The sequence below is a fragment of the Vulpes vulpes genome, chromosome 3, assembly GCF_048418805.1.
Source record: "Vulpes vulpes isolate BD-2025 chromosome 3, VulVul3, whole genome shotgun sequence".
Lineage (NCBI taxonomy): Eukaryota > Metazoa > Chordata > Mammalia > Carnivora > Canidae > Vulpes > Vulpes vulpes.
Window position 1 is genome coordinate 7,044,389 of NC_132782.1, and position 23,370 is coordinate 7,067,758.

The following is a 23,370-nucleotide window of genomic DNA, read 5'->3' on the forward strand; positions in this document are numbered from 1 at the left end:
CTTTATGTGCCCTTGACGTTTTCTCACAAAACACATAGCAGAGTTTTTAAACCCACAGATGTATATCTTAGTGATTTCTCTGTCACTCAGACCCTTGGTATGCTGCTTTCCTGGGTGTACTACTTCATAAATATTTTTCCTCACTTATTTTTGTCTTTCCTGGTAGCTGGTGAGATGCTAGAGAGCAAGGACACACTCCCGAACCTTTTCCAATGACAAGTGCAGAGAACGATGCTCTGGGATCACTCGGGAAATACAGCTGATTAGTTAGAATTTCAGTCCTTAATGAACCTCAGAAACTTTTCAACAAGCTACCAGCTTAAAACGTAACCTAATCCCAGAATACAGATGTTACAGCCAACATTGGAAATCACCCACCAGACATTGTGTTTATGGTACCAGAGTTGTAAGCAAGTCAACTGTTCATACTAGCATCTCATCTCTCTTTTAGGATTTAGGTTTTCATATTCGTCCTCCAGGAAACTGTTCTCCATCCTCTATAATGACAAACACATCCATTTAAGAATAAGCTAAAAGAATATGTATGGAGAAAGACAGTGTTCAGTTCTGTAAGTTTTCTTCCCCAGGAAGTCTGAGTGTTGATTTTTGCCCCCCTCCTTTTTGTCTCTCTTCTCTCTCACCATCACTGACACATTTCTTTTCCCGTGCCTATTTGATAAATTAAAATACTCATATAATTATGTTAAAGAGACAAAAATACACTAAGAAAAAGTAAGGAATTCAGCTCTGCGAAATACATGTTCAGTTTATTTTTGGCTTAGCCATCACCATCTCCTTTACGCTTTCCCTTCATGTTAAGAAATGTTTAGGGGTGCTTGGGTGGCTCAGTCGGTTACACCTCCAGCTCCTGATCTGAGAATCCTGGGATGGAGCCCCTCATGGGGCTCTGCACTCAGCTGGGAGTCTGTTTCTCTGCCCCTTTCTCCCTCTCCCTCTGCCCCTCCCCCTGCTCACGTGCTCATTCATTCTCTCTCTCTCTGTCTAAAATAAATATTTGTTAAAAAGAAAGAAATATTTATATTATCAAATGTGTGTGTGTGCTCAGATTTGCATGTATGTTTCACACACCTGATTCTAAGGAGACATTCTGCCATGTATCATCTGGCCAAGCTCCCACTGGTAAAAGTCGTATCATCCAAGTGCTGCCTCTCCTGAGGCATAGACAACTTCCATCAGGTTTTACTATTTATCCATTAAAATAACAGAACAGAGAAAGTAGAACATTTAAAATCATTCCACATAAAATCTCCAAGTCTGATGTTCAATTTTGAATATATGATTTGATTTTACAGCAAATTTTATGGTATTGCATTTAAATCACTCACGTACCATTACTAGATGTTCTTTAATAAAGCCATGTAACATTGAATCCAGCACTTCCACTTAAGAGCAACTTGATACGCTTCTGCTTATTCCTCTAATCCCAGTAAAGGGGATAACAAGCTAGGTGGCTGAATGTCATGTTTAGGGTTAGGCAAGTCAGTAATTGCGAGGTAAGTAACTTTGAACACCTCAATGCTAATGTATATTTTAGTTGTTCTCCATTAAATGAATAAATGTTTTTATCAATCACCTTGATAAAAAGGCGATTTTCTTGAAAACTGAGCAGAAAAAAGTTTCAATTGTGTTGGTGGGGAACCACTGACAGGAAGCAAAGACCAGGCTGAGTCACCAGTTCATCACAGGTAACATCCCCACCCCCCCACCCCCCCCACCCCCCGCCAGTATAATACTATGAGATTTTTTTCAGGCACCATATGCTTTAAGGAAGCGTGTACGAAACGGGCACTTTTTATTCCATGAATTAAGCATTGACAAATTAATATGTGATTCCCCTTAGGGCTCTTGTTATGGTACGGACAAAATAAATCAAAACATAAATCAAACTACACATTTCTATGGAGAATTAGACTGATTACATTTGTAGATTTTAGTCTATAATTTTTTTTCCTGATCTAAAAGGATTTTGCATGTGCTTATTCTGAATAATAATAGCCACTAAGAAGCATTTATTTAGCACCTACTGTTCTGTGGTTCAAGCAAGAAACTAGAGAGGTGTTGATATTCCTTGCAGAGAGACTTACAGCGGGATAGGAGACCAGGCTTGGGGAGAGTAAGCCTTAATGAACTGAGCATCCAATAAAAAACAAACTAGACAGGGACACCCAGGTGGCTCAGCGGTTTAGCGCCTGTCTTCGGCCCAGGGCATGATCCTGGAGTCCTGGGATCGAGTCCCATATCAGGTTTCCTACATGAAGCCTGCTTTTCCCTCTGCCTGTGTCTCTGCCTCTCTCTCTCTCTGTCTCTCATGAATAAATAAATACAATCTTTAAAAAAAAAAAAACTAGACAAAAAATTCCTCTTCCTTATAAAGAATGAACAATATTTAAGTGTCAATATGACTTTTACTAAGCACTTATCCTTCCATTCAATATGTCCCTCACATGATTTTTACTGGTTAAGCACACATGGGGAAAAATATTTTATTTTCTGAAAACTCTCTACTTAGTAAAAAAGAAAAGGAAGAAAGACCCTTTTGTCTTTACCTAAGACCCATAACTTAAAATTTCAGTACTCATTAAGCTGGGGTAATTTTAAAGTTCCAATAAACCATTAAGCAAAATACAAAGTCTGAGCAATATATCAGTAAAGTTTAAAAAAAAAATTTCTTCCAAATGTATTACATGGAAATTGTCCATACTTGAATTTAAATTCAAAACCAAGATTGCCAACCACATAAGGTATATCTAGTTATACTAATACTAAATCATTGAAAGCTCTCCTACTTCTCTTCACAGATCTTTTCCTTTTCCTTTCTAGTAGCTTTAGATTTGGCTCCCAACATATAAAAATATAATATGTGCTATGGGAAATCCAAAAGAAATAGCTATCTGAGGGGGAAATGCTACAATATTGCATTATAATGCATCTTCATTTTAACCATCCCATGACCTTGAGTCTTCCACCACCACTTTTAGATAGTCACATTATCCCATTCACCTAAGGAACTAGGGCATATTCATAAATATATAAAATATTGCATGGCTGTATTGATATATTTAACCAAACGTCATTCACTGTATTAATGTGGCTACTTGTTAGGACACAAAGCACCCTCAGTCTTAACATCATGCTTCTCTATGGCTAAACCACCTTAAAATACTCAGTAGCTCTATGTAAAATCCCTAATTCTTTTAGAAACAGATGGACAAAATATTCTTATGGCTACTATGTAAAAGTTAAGGAATTCAACAAAGTGTTAATGCACACAAAAATTCAATTCAGGGGCACCTGGGTGGCTCAGTAGTTGAGCATCTGCCTTTGGGTCAGGTTATGATCCCAGGGTCCTGGGATGGAGTCTCGCATCGGGCTTCCCACAGGGAGCCTGTTTCTCCCTCTGCCTAAGTCTCTGCCTCTCTTTCTGTGTCTCTCATGAATAATAAAATCTTTTAAAAAATTAAATTCTGAAAAACTACTCTGTTCTAGCAGTCTTTATTAATACAAATCCCTAATAATACCACTCATTATTTTTTCACATTTTGAAACTTAGGTTCAAATATGTTCTTTAGCCAACACTTATTTAAAAACAGCTTTAAGAGAAACTTTTGTTTTAGAACATTTCTTTAGTATAGACAACAATGCTGTTGATGCATAAAAATTATTAAAGCAAGCTTTCAATAAGGTATGTCCTATAGAAATATCTTCTGATAACTGGGAACAAACATCACAAGTGTGTCAAATTGCATTTAGTTGCTACAAAATATTAGCTAAGCATGTAAAGAACATCTTGTATTCTTCAGAAGAAAGACAATATTTCAATTCCCATATATATTTGCATACATGCATTGGCAGTCATGTATGCTGTAGTATCTTTGAAATAAACAGACCATGAGGGGTGCCTTTGTACTAAGTGAAATTAATACTGCCAATGTTTGAAAATATGCACATACAAATCTTTAGGTTAAAATATGTTAAATTATTAGATTTTTTTTCTATGTAGCTGGAAAGTGGATACCAAATTTAATTGTCCATAATATAGCACAGGTCATTTATAATTCAGAAAATCCTTTAGAACAATATGTGCTTATATTTAGGAAGCTACATCAAACCACCTCCTAGAATGAATGTGTCAGGTGATAAAGAGAGCCTGCTGTGATAAGACCACCCTGACAGAGAAACACAAAAACACCCAACAAGCATGTAAAATCGGGTTACTTGCAATCTGTCTTACTCCACACTAAGATATTATGAAAATTTCACAATCTCCTTCACTTCCCCCCCCCGTGGCCTGCCCCCGTCCATAGCAGCCTCAGACTTACTTTACATTTAATGGAGCCATACAATTTTTCTAATGATTTTCTATTCCTGTCAAAGTACAAAACATACTGAGATGGTCACACGCTGCAGCAGAGCTCCACAGATTTTTGTTGTTGTTGTTGTTGCTAGTAAGTGTAGAAATAACTAACATTGTTTTTATGGGGAAAAAGTACTAAATAAAATTGCCAAAACAGACTCTGATGGGATGATTACCTCCAGATGAATTATTTGACATATGTTAATTTTGTAGAGTATGATAACATACTCTACAAAAAACTCATTTCAAGTGCCATTTTCATTGGTATGTATCCCTTCTGATGAAAGGAAACCCAAGCCATTTATTCTGTCTTGACTCAAAACCATCACATCCATCTCTGAACTGCAAATTTAAGTCAGATATCACTTTGTAAACAACGATGCCATTCCTCAGTTTTTGATATGGCTTCCAAACAGAAGTTTCAAAACAACTCTGACTAGCAAACACATCACTGTACTTTAAACAGGCTGATGTGTTTTTTTTCTATCCCACGTTTCAGAAAGGTTAAAAGACACACGCACACAGGCGAGGATCATCACTATAGACAACAGATTCTAAGTGTGACTGACTATTCACTCTTTAGGTAGATTAGGCAACGACTTGTTTTTAAACTCACGACAAACCAAACTAAGTCTAACCCCCCCCCTTTTTTTTTTTTAAATGACTCATGCTAGCCTGTTAGCAACAAAATATGTCAGGGATTAAAAAACAGAGCTAGGTGTTTCAAACTGTGCTTACCTAAAATCTGCATCTAGTCATTTTACATTTTAGGAGATGCTCCTTTCTGAGATAATGAAGATACTTTACAATAGGGAATTTAGGTTTAATTGTTGAACTCGAATACCATGTTATATAGGTCAAGTCAGTATGTGTGTCTTTCTCCTGAAACAAAGAAATTCAAAGAGTAATAGGATTTCAGATTTCATAGTAGAAACAGCAAGATATGTTTTGAGAATGTCATTTACTGTAACACAAATCAATATTAAATGCTTTATGCAGGAAGCACACTTTCAGAAAATGGGCCCTAAAGCTTTCTGGGCTCCGACCCTAATTACTGGAGCAGGCTCTTGCCGTTTGTCTCTCTCTTCAATTATTTACGGGGCAAAAAGAGCCAAATGGCATTGCATTAGCTATATTAAATGCTATGTACTTGGTTTCTAACTTACTAATGGTACATAAAAATTACTAAGGTGAATGTGCCTGTAGAAACATGGCCCCTTTTCTTCTTCACCTGAGTGTATGTATTCATTATTCATACAGTTAAGTGTCGAATAGGATGTCCTTTAGGCACCCAATGCTGCATAATTTAAACAAGTGCATTAAACATACATGATATCTAAAAGGTAGTGCATTGATTATACCTCAAGATTTCTTTGAACAACTTGTATTTACGATGTCGCTCGCAAAAAAAAAAAAAAAAAAAAAATGAGCACCTACCTTGCACCCCTAAAAACAAATGTGTGGGGACCACACAGAAATGAATAACGGGTATCCTCGCTCCTACCATCTTGCTGCTTTCTGGCCACCCAAAGTAAGATGAAAATTGGGGGGAGTAAAAAAGGAGGCCCCGGATGGCTAGACAATCTCTGGTCTCAGTGCTGACAAGTGTCCTTTTCTACGTGAGCAAATACGGAGCTACGTTGTAGGTACACAGCATGGACCACACACACTGTAGGAAAGGGAGGCTTATCAAGATTGAATCAGAGATTCTGTGCACCAGGCCAGGAATGTCCTCTGCCAGCAAGGAGGACACGATCACAGCCTACCAAATAAAGTTCAGACGCCGCATCCGTACTTGATTTTTGGTGACCTACAAGGGCACCCGGGGTAGGATACAAGATGCTAATCACTGAAGAAGGCTGGTGCGCCCAACTCCAACCCTCTCAAATTGTGCAAGAAGCTTCCAAAGCAGCCAGACGGAGCCTCGCTCTTCATGCCCCATGAATAAATAACTTATTTTCAAGGAGTTTGGGATGCCTCAAATCCTACAGTAAGGATAGCGGAGGCCCACTCACGAGGGTACGCAGGGTCCCTAGCTAGTCCTTCGCGATCTGTGTGGCTACATGTCAGCGGCCTCGTTACCTAAGCGTGTGCCAGGCCCCTTCGGAGGAAGCCCCCTGGAGAGGGGCCGGCGCCCCGCACACAGGGCCCCATTCTTCTAAAGTCACTTCGTTCTCGGCACTGAAATCCTGCCCATTGTCCCTCCCCTGCAAAAGCTGCAGGGAAGATTAAGAGGGACATCAATGAACGGTGAGTGAACTTTGGCCACTTTTCCACCCAAAACACCAGCGTAAAAGTAGGAATCAGTAACCAGGTGAAGTGCCACACGCACAAAGATCAAGGCGAGGGGCGGGCGCGCAGGGCCGGAGGCGGGCAGGACCGCGTCCCGGGGGCCGGAGCTGCGCACCCCCGGGGGGAGGCCGGGGCCGGGGCCGGGGCTCCCGGGGCTCCCGGGGCTCCCGGGGCGGGGCGGGGGCGAGGCCGGGGGGGGGGGGGGGCAGGCGCGCGCGGCCGCCAGCACCGGGCCAGGGGCGCCGCTCGGGCCCGCGCCCCCTCCCCCGCCTCCCGGGCCAGGAAGGGGCCGGCGGCTCTTTCCTGTCTGGTGCCCCCCCCCCCCCGGGGCTGTAACCCGATCCCCGCGCTCCGCTCCCGGCAGCCGCCGCCCCGCGCCGCCCAGGCCGGCGCTATAGTTAGCGGCCCTGCCCCGCGCCCTGCCCCGCGCCCTGCCCCGCGCCCTGCCCCGCGCCCTGCCCCGCGCCCTGCCCCGCGCCCCCCGCGCCCTGCCCCGCGCCCCCCGCGCCCCTACCTTCGCGTGAAGATACTGGGGGTAGTAGTAGGTGGCGTACTGCGGGTACATCTGCTGTTTCCACACTTTGCCCATGAAGCTGGGAGGCAGCCTGCCGGGAGCCTGCCGTGCAGGGTCGCGGGCACTTCGGGGCTTCCAAGTCTCCGTCCCTCCCGCCTCTCCCTTTCCGGCGGCGGCGGCCGCCGCTGCTCCACCTCCCAGCCCGGACCAGACGTCGTCGCCGTCCTCCTCCTCCTCCTCCTCTTTCTTCTCCTCCTCCTCCTCCTCCTCCTCCTCCTCCTCCTCCTCCTCCCAGGCAGAGGGCAAGGCGCCGCGGGGCGCAGAGGGCACCCCGGGCAGGGCGCTCCCCGGGACTCGCTCCCGGAGCCCGACCGCTGCGAGGCTGCGCGGGCTCCGGCTCGGGCTCGGGCTCCGGCTCCGGCTCCGGGCACGGGCGCGGGGCTCGCGGGCGCTCAGCGCGAGTGGGCAGCTCGGCGGCGGCGGCGGCGGCGGCGGCGGCGGCTGCGCCCGGGGCCCGGCGGCATCTGGGGTGGGTGCGCCCGGCCGGCGGGGGAGGGGCCGGCGGGGGAGGGGCGGGGCGGGGCCTGGGCGCGCGGGGCCGGGGCCGCGGGAGGTGAGGCGCCGCGCGACCCCCGCTCACCCCCGCTCACCCCCGCCGCCCCCGGGACCCCGGGACCCCGACCGCTTTGTGTCGGGCCGCGGGGCGGGGGGCGGGGGGGCTCGGGGCACCGGCCTGACAACTGCAGAGCGGACACCTCGGTTCCTCTCCTGAGTTTTTAATCTTCGTAAAGGGGGAGGGGAAGTCAGGGAAAAGCGGAGGAGATCGGATCAATTTCTCACTTTACCCCCGCCCGGGGATTTTTTTTTTTTTTTTTTTTTTTCTTTAACAAGAGCTCGAAAATGATTTAGCATCCGACCCCAAAGCTGGAGTCGGGACCCCTGGGCTCTGTTGCGCCCCCCCCCTCCCCCCAGGCCACGGCACTAATTTTCTAGGTGACCTTGGGAGGGTTAGTGTCCTTCGGCTTGGGTTTCCCAGATGTGCCAGGTGAAACCCTGCCCTCTGCACAGGGGAGCCGAGCCCCGGGAAACACGCGCGCGCATCCCACAACGAATAGACGATGCTTCCAGGGGGAGACGCCGCGAAGAGGCGGGATGTTATTATTAGAGGACACAACATAGACATCAGCTTTTCTCTGCCTCTCTCTAATGCTGCCAGACAGTCTGTCAACTCCCACTCAGGAGCAAGGAAACTCCCTGAGTTTGGAATATTTTAAGGCCATTTTGAAAGTCACGCAGGCATATTGTTGCAGTGTGCTTCGGCGACGTATAAAATCAATCTCTCTCTCCGCCTCGCCCCATCTCCTAATTGTCACAGTTCTAGACAGCCCCAGACAGCGGTGGCTCAGTTCACTACGTAACTGGATATAATTTAATGGAGTTAATTGGTCCCTGAAGCTGCCCGTAGAACACTTTTATATTCCAGCTCAAAAAAGAGATAACACCAAAATGTACAATAGAATAAGGAAGAAATCACCTCCAAATCGGAGCTCTTGCACATCGAATAAAACGTAATAAAAAAAAAAAATTCATTTGTGATTAAATAGACCTTGGTTACTTTGTTTTGTCATGCTGGTTTTCCAGGAGTCTATACTTTCCTAACGGCACAAAGGTGAATCGAACTGAAATGGAATGCGTGATTTTGTTCAACAGTTACATTTTTATAGGGTTACAATTCAAAGCAGGTTTAGTAAGATACTTTAAGACAAAGAAACAGTGACGTGAAACCCCTATAATCTTACGTGATTGAGACAAATGTTAAGCTTAGACATTTTGACATAACAAAATAAATGTAAGTTCATATGAGAACATTTGGGATATGCCACAGAAGACAAATCATGTTCTCTTTAAAAATATTAACAGTTAGCCTATGTAAAATCCTACATGGACACTAGTATTTGCTGAGCCTCTGCTATGTGGTGGGCATTGTTGAGGTTAAGGTAAATCTGAAGGTCAGATGGTTCCCTGTCTAGCTAAAGGAGCTTTAAAGTTCCTTACATTGTTTCAGTGTGGGATCCTTTAATGCTTGTGAGCAGGGAACTGTCATGAACTAACTTGTGTTGTAGGAACTTGTGTTCAAAGGCTTGAGGTGCTAAGGGAAATCACCAAACTTAGACTGTTCTACTTTTTTTCCTTGGATGATGACAATTCAGCCTGTGTTAAAGAACCCAGAAGCACACACACAATTATGTAGACACTTGATTTATGACTGAATCAGTATCGCAGAGCAGTGGAGAAAGAGTGAGCTTTACAATAAATGATTCTAGGTCAATTGGCTATCCATATGGAAAAAATGAAATTGGAGCCCTGCCTCACAAAAGGGAAACAAAAAAGTTCAAGTGAATTAAAGACCTAAATTAAAAAACAAAATGATGAAGCTGTTAGAAGATGATGTAGGGAAATACTTTTACAGCCTTGAGGTAGGGAGAGATTCCTTTATAAAGGTGACCGAGAGTACAAGATTGATCAGTTTGACCATATTAAAATTGAGAATACTGGTTCATGAAAGGATTCTGTAAAGAGTGAAAGACCAAGCCACAGAATAGCTATTTGTAATCCATAAAAGTATAAAAAGTTAATATACAGAATATACAAAGAACTCCTTGGAATCAACAAGAAATAGGGAAACAACTTGTTAGAACATGAGCAAAAGACAGATGCATATTTCACAGAGGAGGAAGCACAAATGGTCCTATAACTTGTGAAAATATGCTCACACTCATTTATAATAAAGGAAATGCAAGTTAAAATAATAATGAGACACCAGTTCACACTTACCAGATCGACAAATAAGACTGAAAATATTAAGTGTTAAGTGAAGATGGGGAGAGGGGAAAATCTTGAAAACTGCTTTCCAGAGAAAGAGTGAATTGTTACAACCACCATTTTAGAAAACAGTTTGGCATTGCCCAACTTCATTTGCATGTATACTATGACACAGTAATTCTACTTGTGGGTACATACCTCAAAGAAACTATTCCATATATGCATCATTTCCATACGGAAATGTTCACAATATACTAAAAATTCAGATGTCTATGAACCATTTTATGGATAAAGAGGCTATAGTACATGAACACAATGGAACACTTCGCAGTAGTGAAAATTAATAAACTACAGTTAAATACATCAATATATATCTTTTCATAATTGATGTTGAAGAAGCAAGTCAACATAAAGCATCATTCCATTTGTATCAAGTTCAAAAACAGGAAAAATTAACCAAACAGCATATTGTGTAAGAATGGGAACCTTTCACAACATGAACAACATGAACAACAAAACAAAAAATTCTATGAAGAAAAATAACGAGATAACACAAAATTCAGAATGGTGGTCATCTCTGACGGAGAAGAGTGAGATATTCAGGGAGGGACCAAAGGGGGCTGGTAGAGATGGTAACATTTCACATTTTGCATTGGGTTGTGGATACCTGGGAATATATTTCAATGTTTTCTTTAAGTAGTTCATAGACTTTTTTGTATATTTGCTATATTTTACACTAGAACATTTTAAAAACTAAACTCAGCTTTTAATTTTAATCCTGAACATTTTTAAACAAATATAAAGGAGAGAGAATAATGAACCAGTTTCCACACGTATCAACATTTGTCAGTCTTGTTATACCCGTACTCACACCCATTCCCACCCACACACTGACACACACACAAACATGCTTTTATTTTTCTGTAGTATTTTAAAGCAAACCCCAAACATCATGTCATTTCACCTACACCGATTTTAGCATCTACCTCATAGAATAACTTTTTTAAGACAATATCATGATCACATCTAACAAAATTCATAATTAATTAAGATTAGTTCATCCAGTTCTTGTTCATTTGTCTCTGATTATCTAAAAATCATGTTTGCAGTTCATTTAAATCAGACTGAAACAACATCCACATATTGAATTTGGTTGGTGTATTGAGTAAGCCTCTTTTAATATATAAAAGTTCACCCCCACTCACTTTTTAATTTGATATTCATTTGTTAAAGAAATCAGGGTGTTTGTTCTATAAAATGTCCCACATGGCTGATTTCAACCTCCTGGTGTCATTTAAAGTGGTGGTTAGTTCTAGAGGTTTAATTACATTCAGGTCCACTTTTTTTTGGCAAAGAATACTTCATAGATGGTGTCGAACATACAGGTGATGTGCATCATATCATATCGGGAGACACACAATGCCTGATTATCTCATTTTTAGTGATACTAAGATTGATCGGATGTTCTGGTATTATCAGTCTGATTTACCAACTAAAAAGTTCCATGGTTTTAATAGTCATTCACAAGTGTTACCTCAACCTCTTTTTCAGCTGGTGTTACAAAATTATGGTTTTATAATGTTATCATTTCTTCCGCACTTATTAGTTGGAAATTGTCTATGGAGAAGAATTTTCCTCAAACCCTTTTGTTAACTTGAAATACAATTAACACAGGAAAAGCAGGATAAATTTCTCCCTATTTACTAATTTCTAGAATAGTGAGTTGATGCCATAAGAAACTCCAAAGCTAACCAGTTTTAAATAATCTTCTGAACTTACAGGTTTTTTATATATTTTATTTGTTTCAAGCCATGGCAGTCATACTTCTTCTTCTTTTTTCTATGACTGTCTATTCTTACTGGTATTCAGATTGTCCCATCTTTGGCCAATGGGAGACTCTTTGACATGGCTCCTGTGTCTTTTTTTATTTTTTTTAAACCAGATCCTAATAGTCTGATAGATCTTTTGCTTTCTAGCTTGATAAAGTTATCCCAGGTTTTTGTACAGTTCGTGCCCAAACCTGAATCAGCTATTTCTCTAATAAACCCACGTTGGCTTGCTCTTAAAAAAAATTTTTTTAAATAATAGCAAATTCTTCAAAAGGTGTTCTTCATACTTAGCGTGTTTGGGAAAAGGAGCTACTGAAAGATTCTTAATGAAATGTGTGCCAAGATAACCCCTAGGAGATCATGAGCCTCTGAATGATGTTCCCGCAAGAGAAGCTGTACTTTTACACCTTCACCAACGTTTAAGCAGTATCTTCTATATGCAAGACACTCCTAGATATCACTGGGGATGCAGCTCACTTGGTGTTGGCCTGCATGGAGCTTTCCATCTAGTAAGAGAGACAGAAATAAAACATTAAGTCGAGGCAAACTCTATGAAGAAAGCAACAGTATAATGGGAAGAGAGCAACTTTGTGAGTGTTGCGTTAGAAATTTTAAGTAGAGTTGTGAGGGCAAACCTCTTTGAGGAGACATGCTGGAAGAGAATAGGTCAGCCCTAAGAAGCTTGTGTGAAGTGAAAGGTGGGGAGCTGTGTCCGTGCAGAAGCAGCAGCAAGTTAGAGCCGTTGAAGCACAAATTGTCCCATCTGAGATCTCCAATCTGGTTTCACTTATAACCAAAGGAAAACATTTTTTTTATTATTATAGGTAATCAGAAGCGGACCAAGCCAATTAGCATTGATTAATGCCTTTGTTCTAATGCCATCTGCCAAAGAGTATTGACATAATTGAAGGATAAAATTAGAAATTTTGCTACAAAACCCCCTGTACTAGAGCATTAGTGAGTTGGAAATGGGATTTAGATTTATTAGAAAGACTGCACGCAGAACTTGGAGAATTACTGATTGTGAATACTCTTGCTTCCACACTAGGTAACGAGGTGATGTCCGTAATACATTTACTGACACTTAAAACAGAAAGGCCAGGTTTTGCAAGGTGAAAGTGGGACTGACATAAATATTAGAAGTCTGAAAGGGTTGGGACACCTGGGTGCCTTAGTGGGTGAGCTCAGATCATGATCCCAGGGTCCTGGAATCCAGTCCCCCATCGTGATCCCTGCAGGGAGCCTACTTCTCCCTCTCTCCCTATATCTCTGTGACTGTCGTGAATAAATGGATAATATCTTGATGAAGACGGAGAAGGAGAAGAAGAAGAAGATGACGACGATGACTGAGAGGGTTAAATAAATAAGAAGATAGACAAAAGGGAACCAGTAGTTACACTCCACAATGAAGTTTCATCATGAACAGGATCATTTTACAGTCTTCAAGAAGTCAAGAAGGTTCTTTTCTTAAATAAATATTTTATTTATTTATTCATGAGAGATACAGGCAGAGAGAGAAGCAGGCTCCCCGCAGGGAGCCCGACATGGGACTTGATCCTGGGACTCCGGGATCACGCCCTGAGCCAAAGGCAGATGCCCAACCACTGAGCCACCCAGGAGTTCCTTTGAAAAAGTTCTGTATAAATCCTCTAGCTTGATATCTCTTAGCTATTTATCTTTAGGTCCTATTTTGTAGACCCCTGCCTTGAGAAACTAAAATCGTATTACATTTGTAAGTAACATTTTTTAAAAATGTCCTTGTGGAGTTGTTTTTTTTTTTTTTTTTTTAAGATTTTATTTATTTATTCATGAGAGACACACAGGGAGAGGCAGAAACATAAGCAGAGGGAGATGCAGGCTCCCTGCAGGGAGCCTGATGTCGAACTTGGTCCCAGGACCCTGGGATCATGACCTGAGCCAAAGGTAAACAACCACTGAGCCCCCTAGTTGCCCCTAAGAATGTTTTTTCATCAAAATAAAACACAAATTTAAAAATTCTCAGAATATGTCCCATATCCCCCACCGCACTGTTCAGTTCACACTTTCTATCACAGCTCACGGCCCCATTCTTGACCACATCCTCCCCATTTTTCCAGATTTATCCCCTTCCATGTGACCTCTTGGCTTGTAGTTCTTTCCCTCCCCTCTGTGCCTGCTCCTTTCAACCTCCACTGTATTGTCATACAACTCCAACCAGCTTTGGCTTTTTCTGATCCATTTCACCTTTCTTTACCTGGTGCACTCTACTCTTACCTTGTGACTCAGGTCCATCACAATTTCCTCCAACCAGCTCGGGTTGAATGCCCCTCCAATCTGAGCCTCTCTCCAAACATCAATTACCCATTTATCTGATTAATGTGCAAGTTCATTGGAGGCACATGGAGAAGTGTGTCAAGATTAGGAACCCTCCAGAATGTGCAGCAGGAAATGCTTTTTTGAGTGCTCAAAGGTCCCTTCTAATTCAGACACTCAGCAATTTTGTTACTTGCAGGAATGACTGTGTAACAACCCCCCACTCATCCCCTCCTTGGCCCAGTGTATTTTAGACCAATAAAAAAAGTCCACAAGTGTTTCAAACAGTAAGTATTAACTACAGAAAAAAAAAATTCCCCCAATAAGTGAAATAGACAAAAAGTATACATGAGTTAAAAATTGTTTTTGATAAATTTAGTGTGAGCTAGATTTGGGCACAGTTGAGGGAACTCCACTATAGTGAGTATTTATTAATGTTGATGATGGACTACTATCTCCTAAATATAGCAAGTAATGCATGGAGTTGGGCGCTGCTATATAAGAATGTGCTGGAACTAAAGATTCAGTTTACTAGCAAAGACGTACATTCCCCCAAACAGCTGCATAAATAAGATTTCACCTCTTTATCACTGTAACTGACCTAACCCAGATGATCATGTCCACCGAGGGACAAACAAAATAATTTAGTAACTAATTAGCTCATCCAGTGAGCATGCAGTAAGCACCATCAGTATGCAAGGAACTATTTGTTGATGGGCTCTAAAGGCAAGATATGCACCCTGTACTCAAGGAACCATGGTTCTATTATTTGCAGTCATTAGCTCATCTTAAGACTCTATTTGCAACCAGTCAGAATGGCTAAAACTAACAAGTCAGGGATCTTTCTTCATGTTGGCGAGGATGCAGAGAAAGGTGAATCCTTGTACACTGTTGGTGGAGTGCAAGCTGGTGCAACCACTCTAGAAAACAGTATGGAAGTTCCTCAAAAAGTTGAAAATAGAGCTACTCTACAACCCAGCAATTGCACTACTGGATATTTACCCCAAAGATACGAATGTAGTGACCTGAGGGGGCGCCTGCACTCCAATGTCTATAGGAGCAGTGTCCACAATAGCCAAACTTTGGAAAGAGACCAGATGTCCATCGACAGATGAATGGATGAAGAAGATGTGGTACATATATACAATGGAATACTACTCAGCCATCAAAAAAGAATGAAATTTTGCCATTTGCAACAACCTGGATGGAACTAGAGGATATCATGCTAAGTGAAATAAATCAATCAGAGAAAGACAATTATCATATGATCTCACTCATATGTGGGATTTAGGAATCATATGCTAATTAATTGAATTTAAATTTTAAAAAAAAAGAAAACATTTAAAAAAGATTCCCCCTTTTAAACTCTGGATATGTTGAGGAGCCTAAAAAGAGTATCTTTTGAAAAATAAGGATTCTATAAAAAGGAATACATTCTTGAAGTTATAATGATAATTAAAACTGAAGTGTATAATAATAAGACTTATTCTCATGTAAAGCTCCTTCCCATTTTTCTTGTCTGAAGAACACCAGCCTGATATATTGCATACACTGGAAAAAATATAAATAAAAAACTGCATTTCCTCTTTAAGAAAAAAAAAAAAGAATCCATTTGTAAACAGGTTGCTGATAAATATTATCATAATCTTTGATGACATCAAACCCCAAAATAATTTAATATTTTCAGGAGTCAAGGGAGTAAGCCAATGGAATGGGAAGGGAAAAAATTTCTCTCACCTTATTGTCTGATTTCTTTTTTATAGGCCAGCAGTCCTTGAGCCACTTTTTTGTTAGAAATTTGGATTTTGTGGAGGTCAATGTTTCCTAGAGATAGATTTAAAATTTTGTTCCTTTCCAGGTTTTTAGAATGCTTTTGATAAAAATCATTTAATGGCATGACCTTTTAAAAAATGTTTTAAGAGGACCAACAAAATCATGTTATTAAATACGTGTCCACGGAGGGGTATTTCTTTCAACTGCAATTTCACTTTTTAAAATAGCCTGCCCTGTTCAGCCACATGTTTAGATGCCTGTATGAGGTAGGCTGTGATTTCATGATTTCATAGAAGAGGTCAAGAAAAGGTGCTTGTGCTCCAAATATTTTAAGGCTCTTTTAATGAGGATGTCACCACTGTGCTCTCCAATAACAGAACTTCTACAGAAGTATCCGAAGAGATAGAAGAGAATTTTTGCCTTTCCGCATTTTTTTCTTTAAAAAAAGAAAATTTAATCACCCCCTCCCCCAGATTAAAGGTAACTATTTAGTAATTTCAATTCTTAGGTGCTAGAGATTTAAGTGTTTAAAAATGAGATAGAACAAAGAATGTCTTAAAAGCTGAGATTTAACCAGTCTGCATGCATGCATATGTACATATGTATATATCTATATACGCACAAACATACTCTTCAATGCAGTGCTGAAATGAAAAGTTATAAAATATTTCAAGATCACATAGAATAATTCAATAAAAACAAAAACCCAGGACTAGAAATTCTATCAATTTTTATCTTTTAGGGTATGGGTTCTCTGGCATTGTAGATTAATTAGCTAGGTCAAGGCGGAAGGCATTGGTGGTTCTATTTACTAGGTGCTGCTGTGGAATTAGAAAGCTAGGGAAGAAGGAAAGACCACATAAAAGAAATATCATCTTCAGCTTCCTTAATACTTGTACATTTCCCAAATCTAAATTGTAGTTGAATTCTCAGCAATACTTTGTTTTTGTTCTAGGACTTCCTGTAGTCTTACCTGGACTTTATTACCATCATTGCCCTTACCATTATCTTGAAATTATTTTAACATCATAATTACTTTTTAGTTTGCAATCCATAAGTTACCTCCTTTGATCTTCCCTGAAATCCTTCCAGGTAGATATTTTTACTAAGGGCACAGACTCTGGAGTCAGACTGCCTAGGTTTAAAACTGGCTGTTCCACTCTCTAGCTGGGAAAGGGTAAAATGAGGTTGTTGAGAGATTAAATGAGTTCATATACAAGTGGCACTTAGAATAGCGCCTGGCACAGGTTAAAAACTACAGAAGTATTAATTATTATTAGTGATTTTATGTATGGAAAAAGACCAAGGCTCAGCGATTCAATGATTGGCCTCACTAAGGTTGGTTATGTTAAGTTAAAAATCTAGGGCAGGGCAGCCCGGGTGGCTCAACGGTTTAGCGCCGCCTTCAGCCCAGGGCCTGATCCTGGAGACCCGGGATCGAGTCCCACATCAGGCTCCCTGCATGGAGCCTGCTTGTGTCTCTGCCTCTCTGTGTGTCTCTCAAGAATAAATAAATAAAATCTTAAAAAAAAAAAAAAATCTAGGGCAAAACCTTAGGACTTCTGATGCTGAAGGTCCTATTGCTTCATATTGTTCAGTACTACCCTCCCATCTCGATTGAATTTCCTTTCGGATGTCTTTCCTCTTTCTCTTCTTTCTCCATTTCATCACTTCCTTTCCTCATCTTTTTCTTCCTCTTCCTCCTTTTCTCCTCTCCCTTTTCCTTCTCCTAGCCTGCCATCACCCTCATCACCTCTTCCACCACTGTTGCCCCCAACGTTACCACCAGAAACACCGGCATGATGAACTAAATTGCCACAAACGTAAAATTTTAATTGATAAATTTCTTTTTAATGGGATGATGAAGAAGAAAGAAGGATGGAAAGAAACAAGGTAGGATGGAAGAAAGAGAGGAAAGATCATTTATGTATTACAGCATGAAGGGGCACATTCTAGCTGACGATCTTACTATAAGGTATATTTAACTTGGAGTTATAATCTCTACTTATTCGTGAAAAGACTGCCTGAGATGAAAGGTGTAACTTGAAAGGATTAATAGCAACTTAGACACTGTAGAAGAAAAGATTAGTGAACTTGAACAGATAGCAGTAAAAGCTATCTGAAAAAGAAAACAAATTCAGAATGCTAAACCATGTGAATACTATGAATGGAAATTGATAATTTATATAAAAACATGGAAATGCTTGCATAAAATTTGTAAGTTTGTGAGCCAGGATATTGTGATAGTGGATAGTTTTTGTTGCTGTTTTTGCTTTAATTTTCAAGATTTATTCATTCTATTGTTTAGCACATGTATACCAGGTGGGCTGACACTGTTAATCAACAGAGCACTAAGGATAAATTAAATATTGTGCCTGTCCTGGCGTGGTTCGCAGTCTAGTAGAGAAAACAGACATGTAAATGCATGATTGCTATAGAGTATGGTGGGCTGGATAAGGAGGAAGTACTTTATTTGGGCTGACGACGTCCAATGAGGCCTCTCTAAGAAAAGACATTTTTAACTATCGTTTATGGGTGGAAGAAATGAATTTACTGAGTAAATAGAGATACAATTAGAATGGAGTAGGGGTAAAGGGAAATTGGAGAATTCCAACAAAAGACCAGTATATGCAAAAGAGTATGTGTGTAGTTAGTGCACTACAAATTTCCCCTTATGGCTTATAAGGACAAGTAGATGCAGAGGTGAGTAGGGATTGAGGTGGGAAAGGCTTAAGTAGGGGCCAGATCATGATAACCTTATTAAAATACTACTGTGTAATAAGTGAAATTTTTTCTGCATAGGCAGAAATGAAGAGTTTTGTAAATCACCTGAGCTTTATTCTGTAGTCACAAGGGATTATTAAGGGGTTTTATACAATCTGAATTGCAATCTGAGCTACAAAGTCAGATTAATGATTAGAAAGATTACATTGCTATCACTGTGGAAGACACATTCAATGTGGATGGGCGAGACTAAAATCAGAAATTCCACGGAAGGGATGACAATGGCCAAACTGAGCTAGGATGTATGAGAGCAGTGGGAGCATTTCATCCTGAGTACAGACAATAAGGGGGCGCATTATCTTTGGAGAATTTCAAAGCAAAAAGAAAGCTAACTAAAGGCAGTATGTTTTATATTATCACTATGCACCCTTTTTATCACTAAACGACATTAGTGATAAAACACCCCTCCCTGAAAAAATCATTTGTTCATCTGAGTTCCAAATAATTGTCGTGGTTTCTGTTGAGTTTTAATAACTGTATTAGTTATTCATTGCTGCCTGACAAATTACTGCAAAATTTGCAACTTAAATAATAAACATTCATTACTTCACATGGTTTCTGAGGGTCAAGAATTTTGGAATGGCTTAGCTGGATGATTCTGGCTCAGGGTCTGTTGTAAGATTTAGCTATCAAGTAGAACTGTAGTCACCTGAAGGTTTGACTGGGGCTTCTAAACTCACTCATGTGGCTATTGGCTGCACCCTCAGTTTCTCTCCATGTGAGCTTCTCTATAGTAGAGAGAGAGAAAGAGCTGGAGCCAGAGACAGCCCTCAACCAAGACAGAAGCTACAGTGTCTTTTATAGCCTACTCTCAGAAGTGACATACTATTAATCCTGCTGTATTTTATTCATTACAATGTGGCAAAGGACTGACTGTAAGAGAATGTGATCCCAGGAATGGAGACTGTTGGAGGCCACCTTGGACTCTGACTACCACACACCATATAGATTATATACCATGATGTATATAGGAAGTGTAAATGAAGACATTCTTATTATTTACTGTTTTACTTACTCCACTTCTAAGCTATGATAAACATTCTAAGCTACATGGAAGTTAATTCAGAAAATTACCCATTAAGGAATCACTCCTATTCTCCATTCTCTTCCCAGCCTCTGGCAACTAATTATCTGTTGTCTCTTTCTGTGGATTTGCCACCTGTGTACATTCCATATAAATGGAATCATACAACATATGGCTCTTTTTTTTTTTTTTTGGTTTGGCTTCTTTCACTAAGCATGTCTTTGAGCACATTGTAGGCATGCGTGTATCAGTACTTCATTCTTTCTCATGGCTGAGTAATATTCCATTGGGATGTTTATACCACAATTTGTTTATCCACTCATCCATTGATGGATACTTGGGTTGTTTCCACCTTATGGCTATCTTGAATAGTGCTGTTATAAACATTTGTGTAAAATACAAATAAAATTTGTATTTGTTGGGGGAGGTGCCAGTGAATATGTGAATGAATGTGCCCAGCAAGTATTTATATCCATGGATATGAAGTTAAGAGGAGAGGTCAGAAATGAGGTAAGCTTGGGGTCAGCATTCTATATGACTGGTAGTCAAAACCAAGGGAGGGGATGAGATCACCTAAGGTGAGCATATGCAGAAAAGAGAGCAACCGACTGAAAGTAGGAAGTAAGTCAAACTGTTAGTGATGTATAAGACTTGGCTAAGACCTCTAGATGTGCTCTGGTCTAATACCTTGAATCTCATAAGCATCAACAGGCTCACATTAGGCAGAACATCTTATTTGTTACTGACCTGTAGACTTTGTAGGGTCATTTGACTTCCTTTGATAACTTATTCAAAAATTCTTTTTTATTATCAAGAAATCACTTCCCTTTAGGTACTTAAATTCCAATATTTGACATTAAGAAATCATATCCTGCCCTGTGGAAGACGGATAATGTTTAGTCAGTGTTCTGTGATAACTAAGGCATATTTTCTATTGACTAAATAATCTCAGGCCTTTCAATTTCTCTTTAAATATTTTCTAATATTTAGATGTATTTTCTAGGTCTCCCATAATTTACTGCATCATGATTCAATTAGATGGTCTAATAAAGCACTCTCTCATGTGCAATAAAGTATGTGCTCTACCAAGCTCTTATAGTCTACCCTTCTTTTAAGATAGTATCATGCTCTATTATTAAAAAAGGAACAAGACAAATCCACTATTGATTTATCAGTATCTTTAACATGTGTGCCATTGTAATCTTGAACCCGTTTATTGATGTTTATGTCTAGCTAATAATTTCTCCTATTGCATTAGCAGATAGTGTTTTAATTTCAGGGCACGTGTTAATGTTGCCTTTTCACTTTTCTATCAAAATTCTTTGTTTACACATGTCTCTAATTTATATAAGAACACTTTCAATTTTCTTCTTGTACTTTTTTAAGTGTTAATAATCTTGTCATATTTGACATCATACCAGAATTCAGAATTTTCCCAATTCCATTTCATCACTGATAAGGAATATTGAATAACATCAGGATCCTAAAATTCGCCCCAGGGTGGTAGCTTTCAATCAGGTTGACACTAAGTTGTTCACCTACACTTTTGGGGGACATTACTCTCCATCAAATTATGCTTCTGGAATTGCATGAACCTTCTTATGTTTGTAACCTTCCCACTTGAATGGGTATTGGAGCATAAGAAAGACTGTAAATCTGTCTGGTGGACTAGTTTCCAGCTCACATGAGACTCAGTCATTTCCATTTTCTGTATGAGCAATGCAGAATGCAGTGATTGTAAGCTGTCCAATCTTTGTCAGGACTTCCTGTGTTTGGTATATATTGTGATTGACACAGCAACGATAATGAAATGCGAGTAATCCTGCACTGTCAAGATGCTTTAGATGGATTTCCTTGTATTCGGGGGATGTCTGGCCTTATGGGAGGAGGAAATCTAATCTAACATTCAGAAGACCAGTACCTGCTCCCTGATGTCTAGAAGGAAGTTAGACTCTTGGATAATGTGATTATAGGGCAGTGGTGTTTACTGCTGTGGAATCCTCAGGATATTCCAACTCTTTGAAAGATGGGTTTCTTATGTGCTCAAAGGATGGAGTTAACACCCTTTAATGAATTCTGTGCAGGGAGATTAGATGCCCTAGTGGGTAATTGGTGTTGGTGGGGAATGGGCAAAGTAAGCTGGGTCAGGGCACCTCTATCCCCACCAGGATCCAGCCTGCTAAACATTCATTTTTGAATTGGCTTGCTGGAGGTCATGCTTACATTTGACTTCCATGAATCTTTCACACTTGATACCTCTTGCACAATGCCACTTACTACATGTTATCTCATTTAATCTTCTCAATTACCCTGCTTTGTAGGTTACCATCTTTGCATTTTCAGGTGAGAAGACAAAGGCTATGTGAGGTTACATCCTGGCCAAGGCTTCAGAGTGAAGGAATCAGGATTTGAACTGAGTCCATACTCAGTGAAGTATGCCTCATTATTTTTCACTTCAAGCAAAGAGCCAATGGAACACAGGTATGGTTTAGTTAATGAAATTTAAATTAATTTTGAAATGAGTAGGCACATTTATGTAAAGTTTCTGTATCCTTATCTTGTAAAAGCTGCTTCTGATTTTAATTCTGGTATAATTAAGATTTTTATATATTTGTAACCAGCAAACACACAATCTCAAGTTCTACCTCTCTCATATAATATTTCATTTCTACTTTCCCAGTTGCATAGTTTTTATAGTTATCATTTTAGTAGTTACACAACAGTACAATCAATAAATATCCATTTAAAAAAATTCTTAATGCAGTGGTGAAAATTAAGACAGTACTCTACTAGTACATCTCACTGTAGGAAAACCAAAATTGTAGACAAACAAAAAAAAGCAAAACTGAGGGTGAATATTTTCTTAATGAAAGGATTCAATATAGAATTCCTTTACATAGTATACTTCCCTGGATTCTCAGGGGATTCAGTTTCTTAAAATTAAGAGTCATACACTTTTGTGAAGGTCTGTCTAAGGCTGGCTACTTTCTGGAATCCTTTCTAGCACCACCATGTCTAATACATCAGTTGAGTAAAGGGAGGCTACCCATATATTCTAGGTGTTTTTCAGTTACAGAAACCTACAGGAATGAAGGATGTGTTTACTTCTCAGGCCCTCGTGGTTCAATAAAAACTCAGGAGAGTTTTTTACTCATTTAGTCTTACCGTGCCGAGTCCAAGCATTTCTAGGATCGTTGAGTCCCCAGGATGTCAGGGACAGTGTGCGGTCATCTATTCTAGTCCATCTTCCTGCCTCCAGTCGGCACCACACCCAACTAGCCCAGACAGATGAGACTCTGTCCTATTTTTAACAAGACCCAGGGACAGGGAGCATTCCTCATTTCCTCAATAACTCCATTTCAAATCCTATCCATACTTTGAGTTTAACTTTCACACATTTAACAGAGAACCTCCATGTACTTCTTACATCTTTAGATCTAATATGAAACATTTTTCATGAATTTAAAATTAAGAAACTAATAAATATGGATCAACTAGAAAACAAAATGTATTTTAGGTTGTTGGTGACTTCAGATATACTAGTAGAATGTCACATAATGTGATAACATTAGGATATGTAATAACAAATATTATCTCCTAAAAATACTAAATTTTACTCTATAAGAGTAATTACATAACTTAAATATCTTAAGACATTTGATTG

General features: G+C 40.1%; 1 protein-coding gene across 6 annotated transcripts in view; it reads right to left on the minus strand.

Annotated features, from left to right (window-relative positions):
- Positions 1 to 7,686, minus strand: part of RBMS1 (RNA binding motif single stranded interacting protein 1) — a 213,492-nt gene extending 205,806 nt beyond the window's left edge. For 2 of the 6 annotated variants that reach the window (XM_025994180.2, XM_025994178.2), the window contains exon 1: positions 7,182 to 7,428. In XM_025994180.2, the coding sequence (XP_025849965.1) occupies positions 7,182 to 7,256 (75 nt within the window). In that variant the 5' untranslated portion in view covers positions 7,257 to 7,428. Of the gene's footprint in view, positions 1 to 7,181 lie in introns of all 6 variants that reach the window. The other 4 variants (XM_072751708.1, XM_072751701.1, XM_025994181.2 and 1 more) reach the window with 3 other exon arrangements.
- Between the last annotated feature and the right edge of the window lie 15,684 nt (positions 7,687 to 23,370).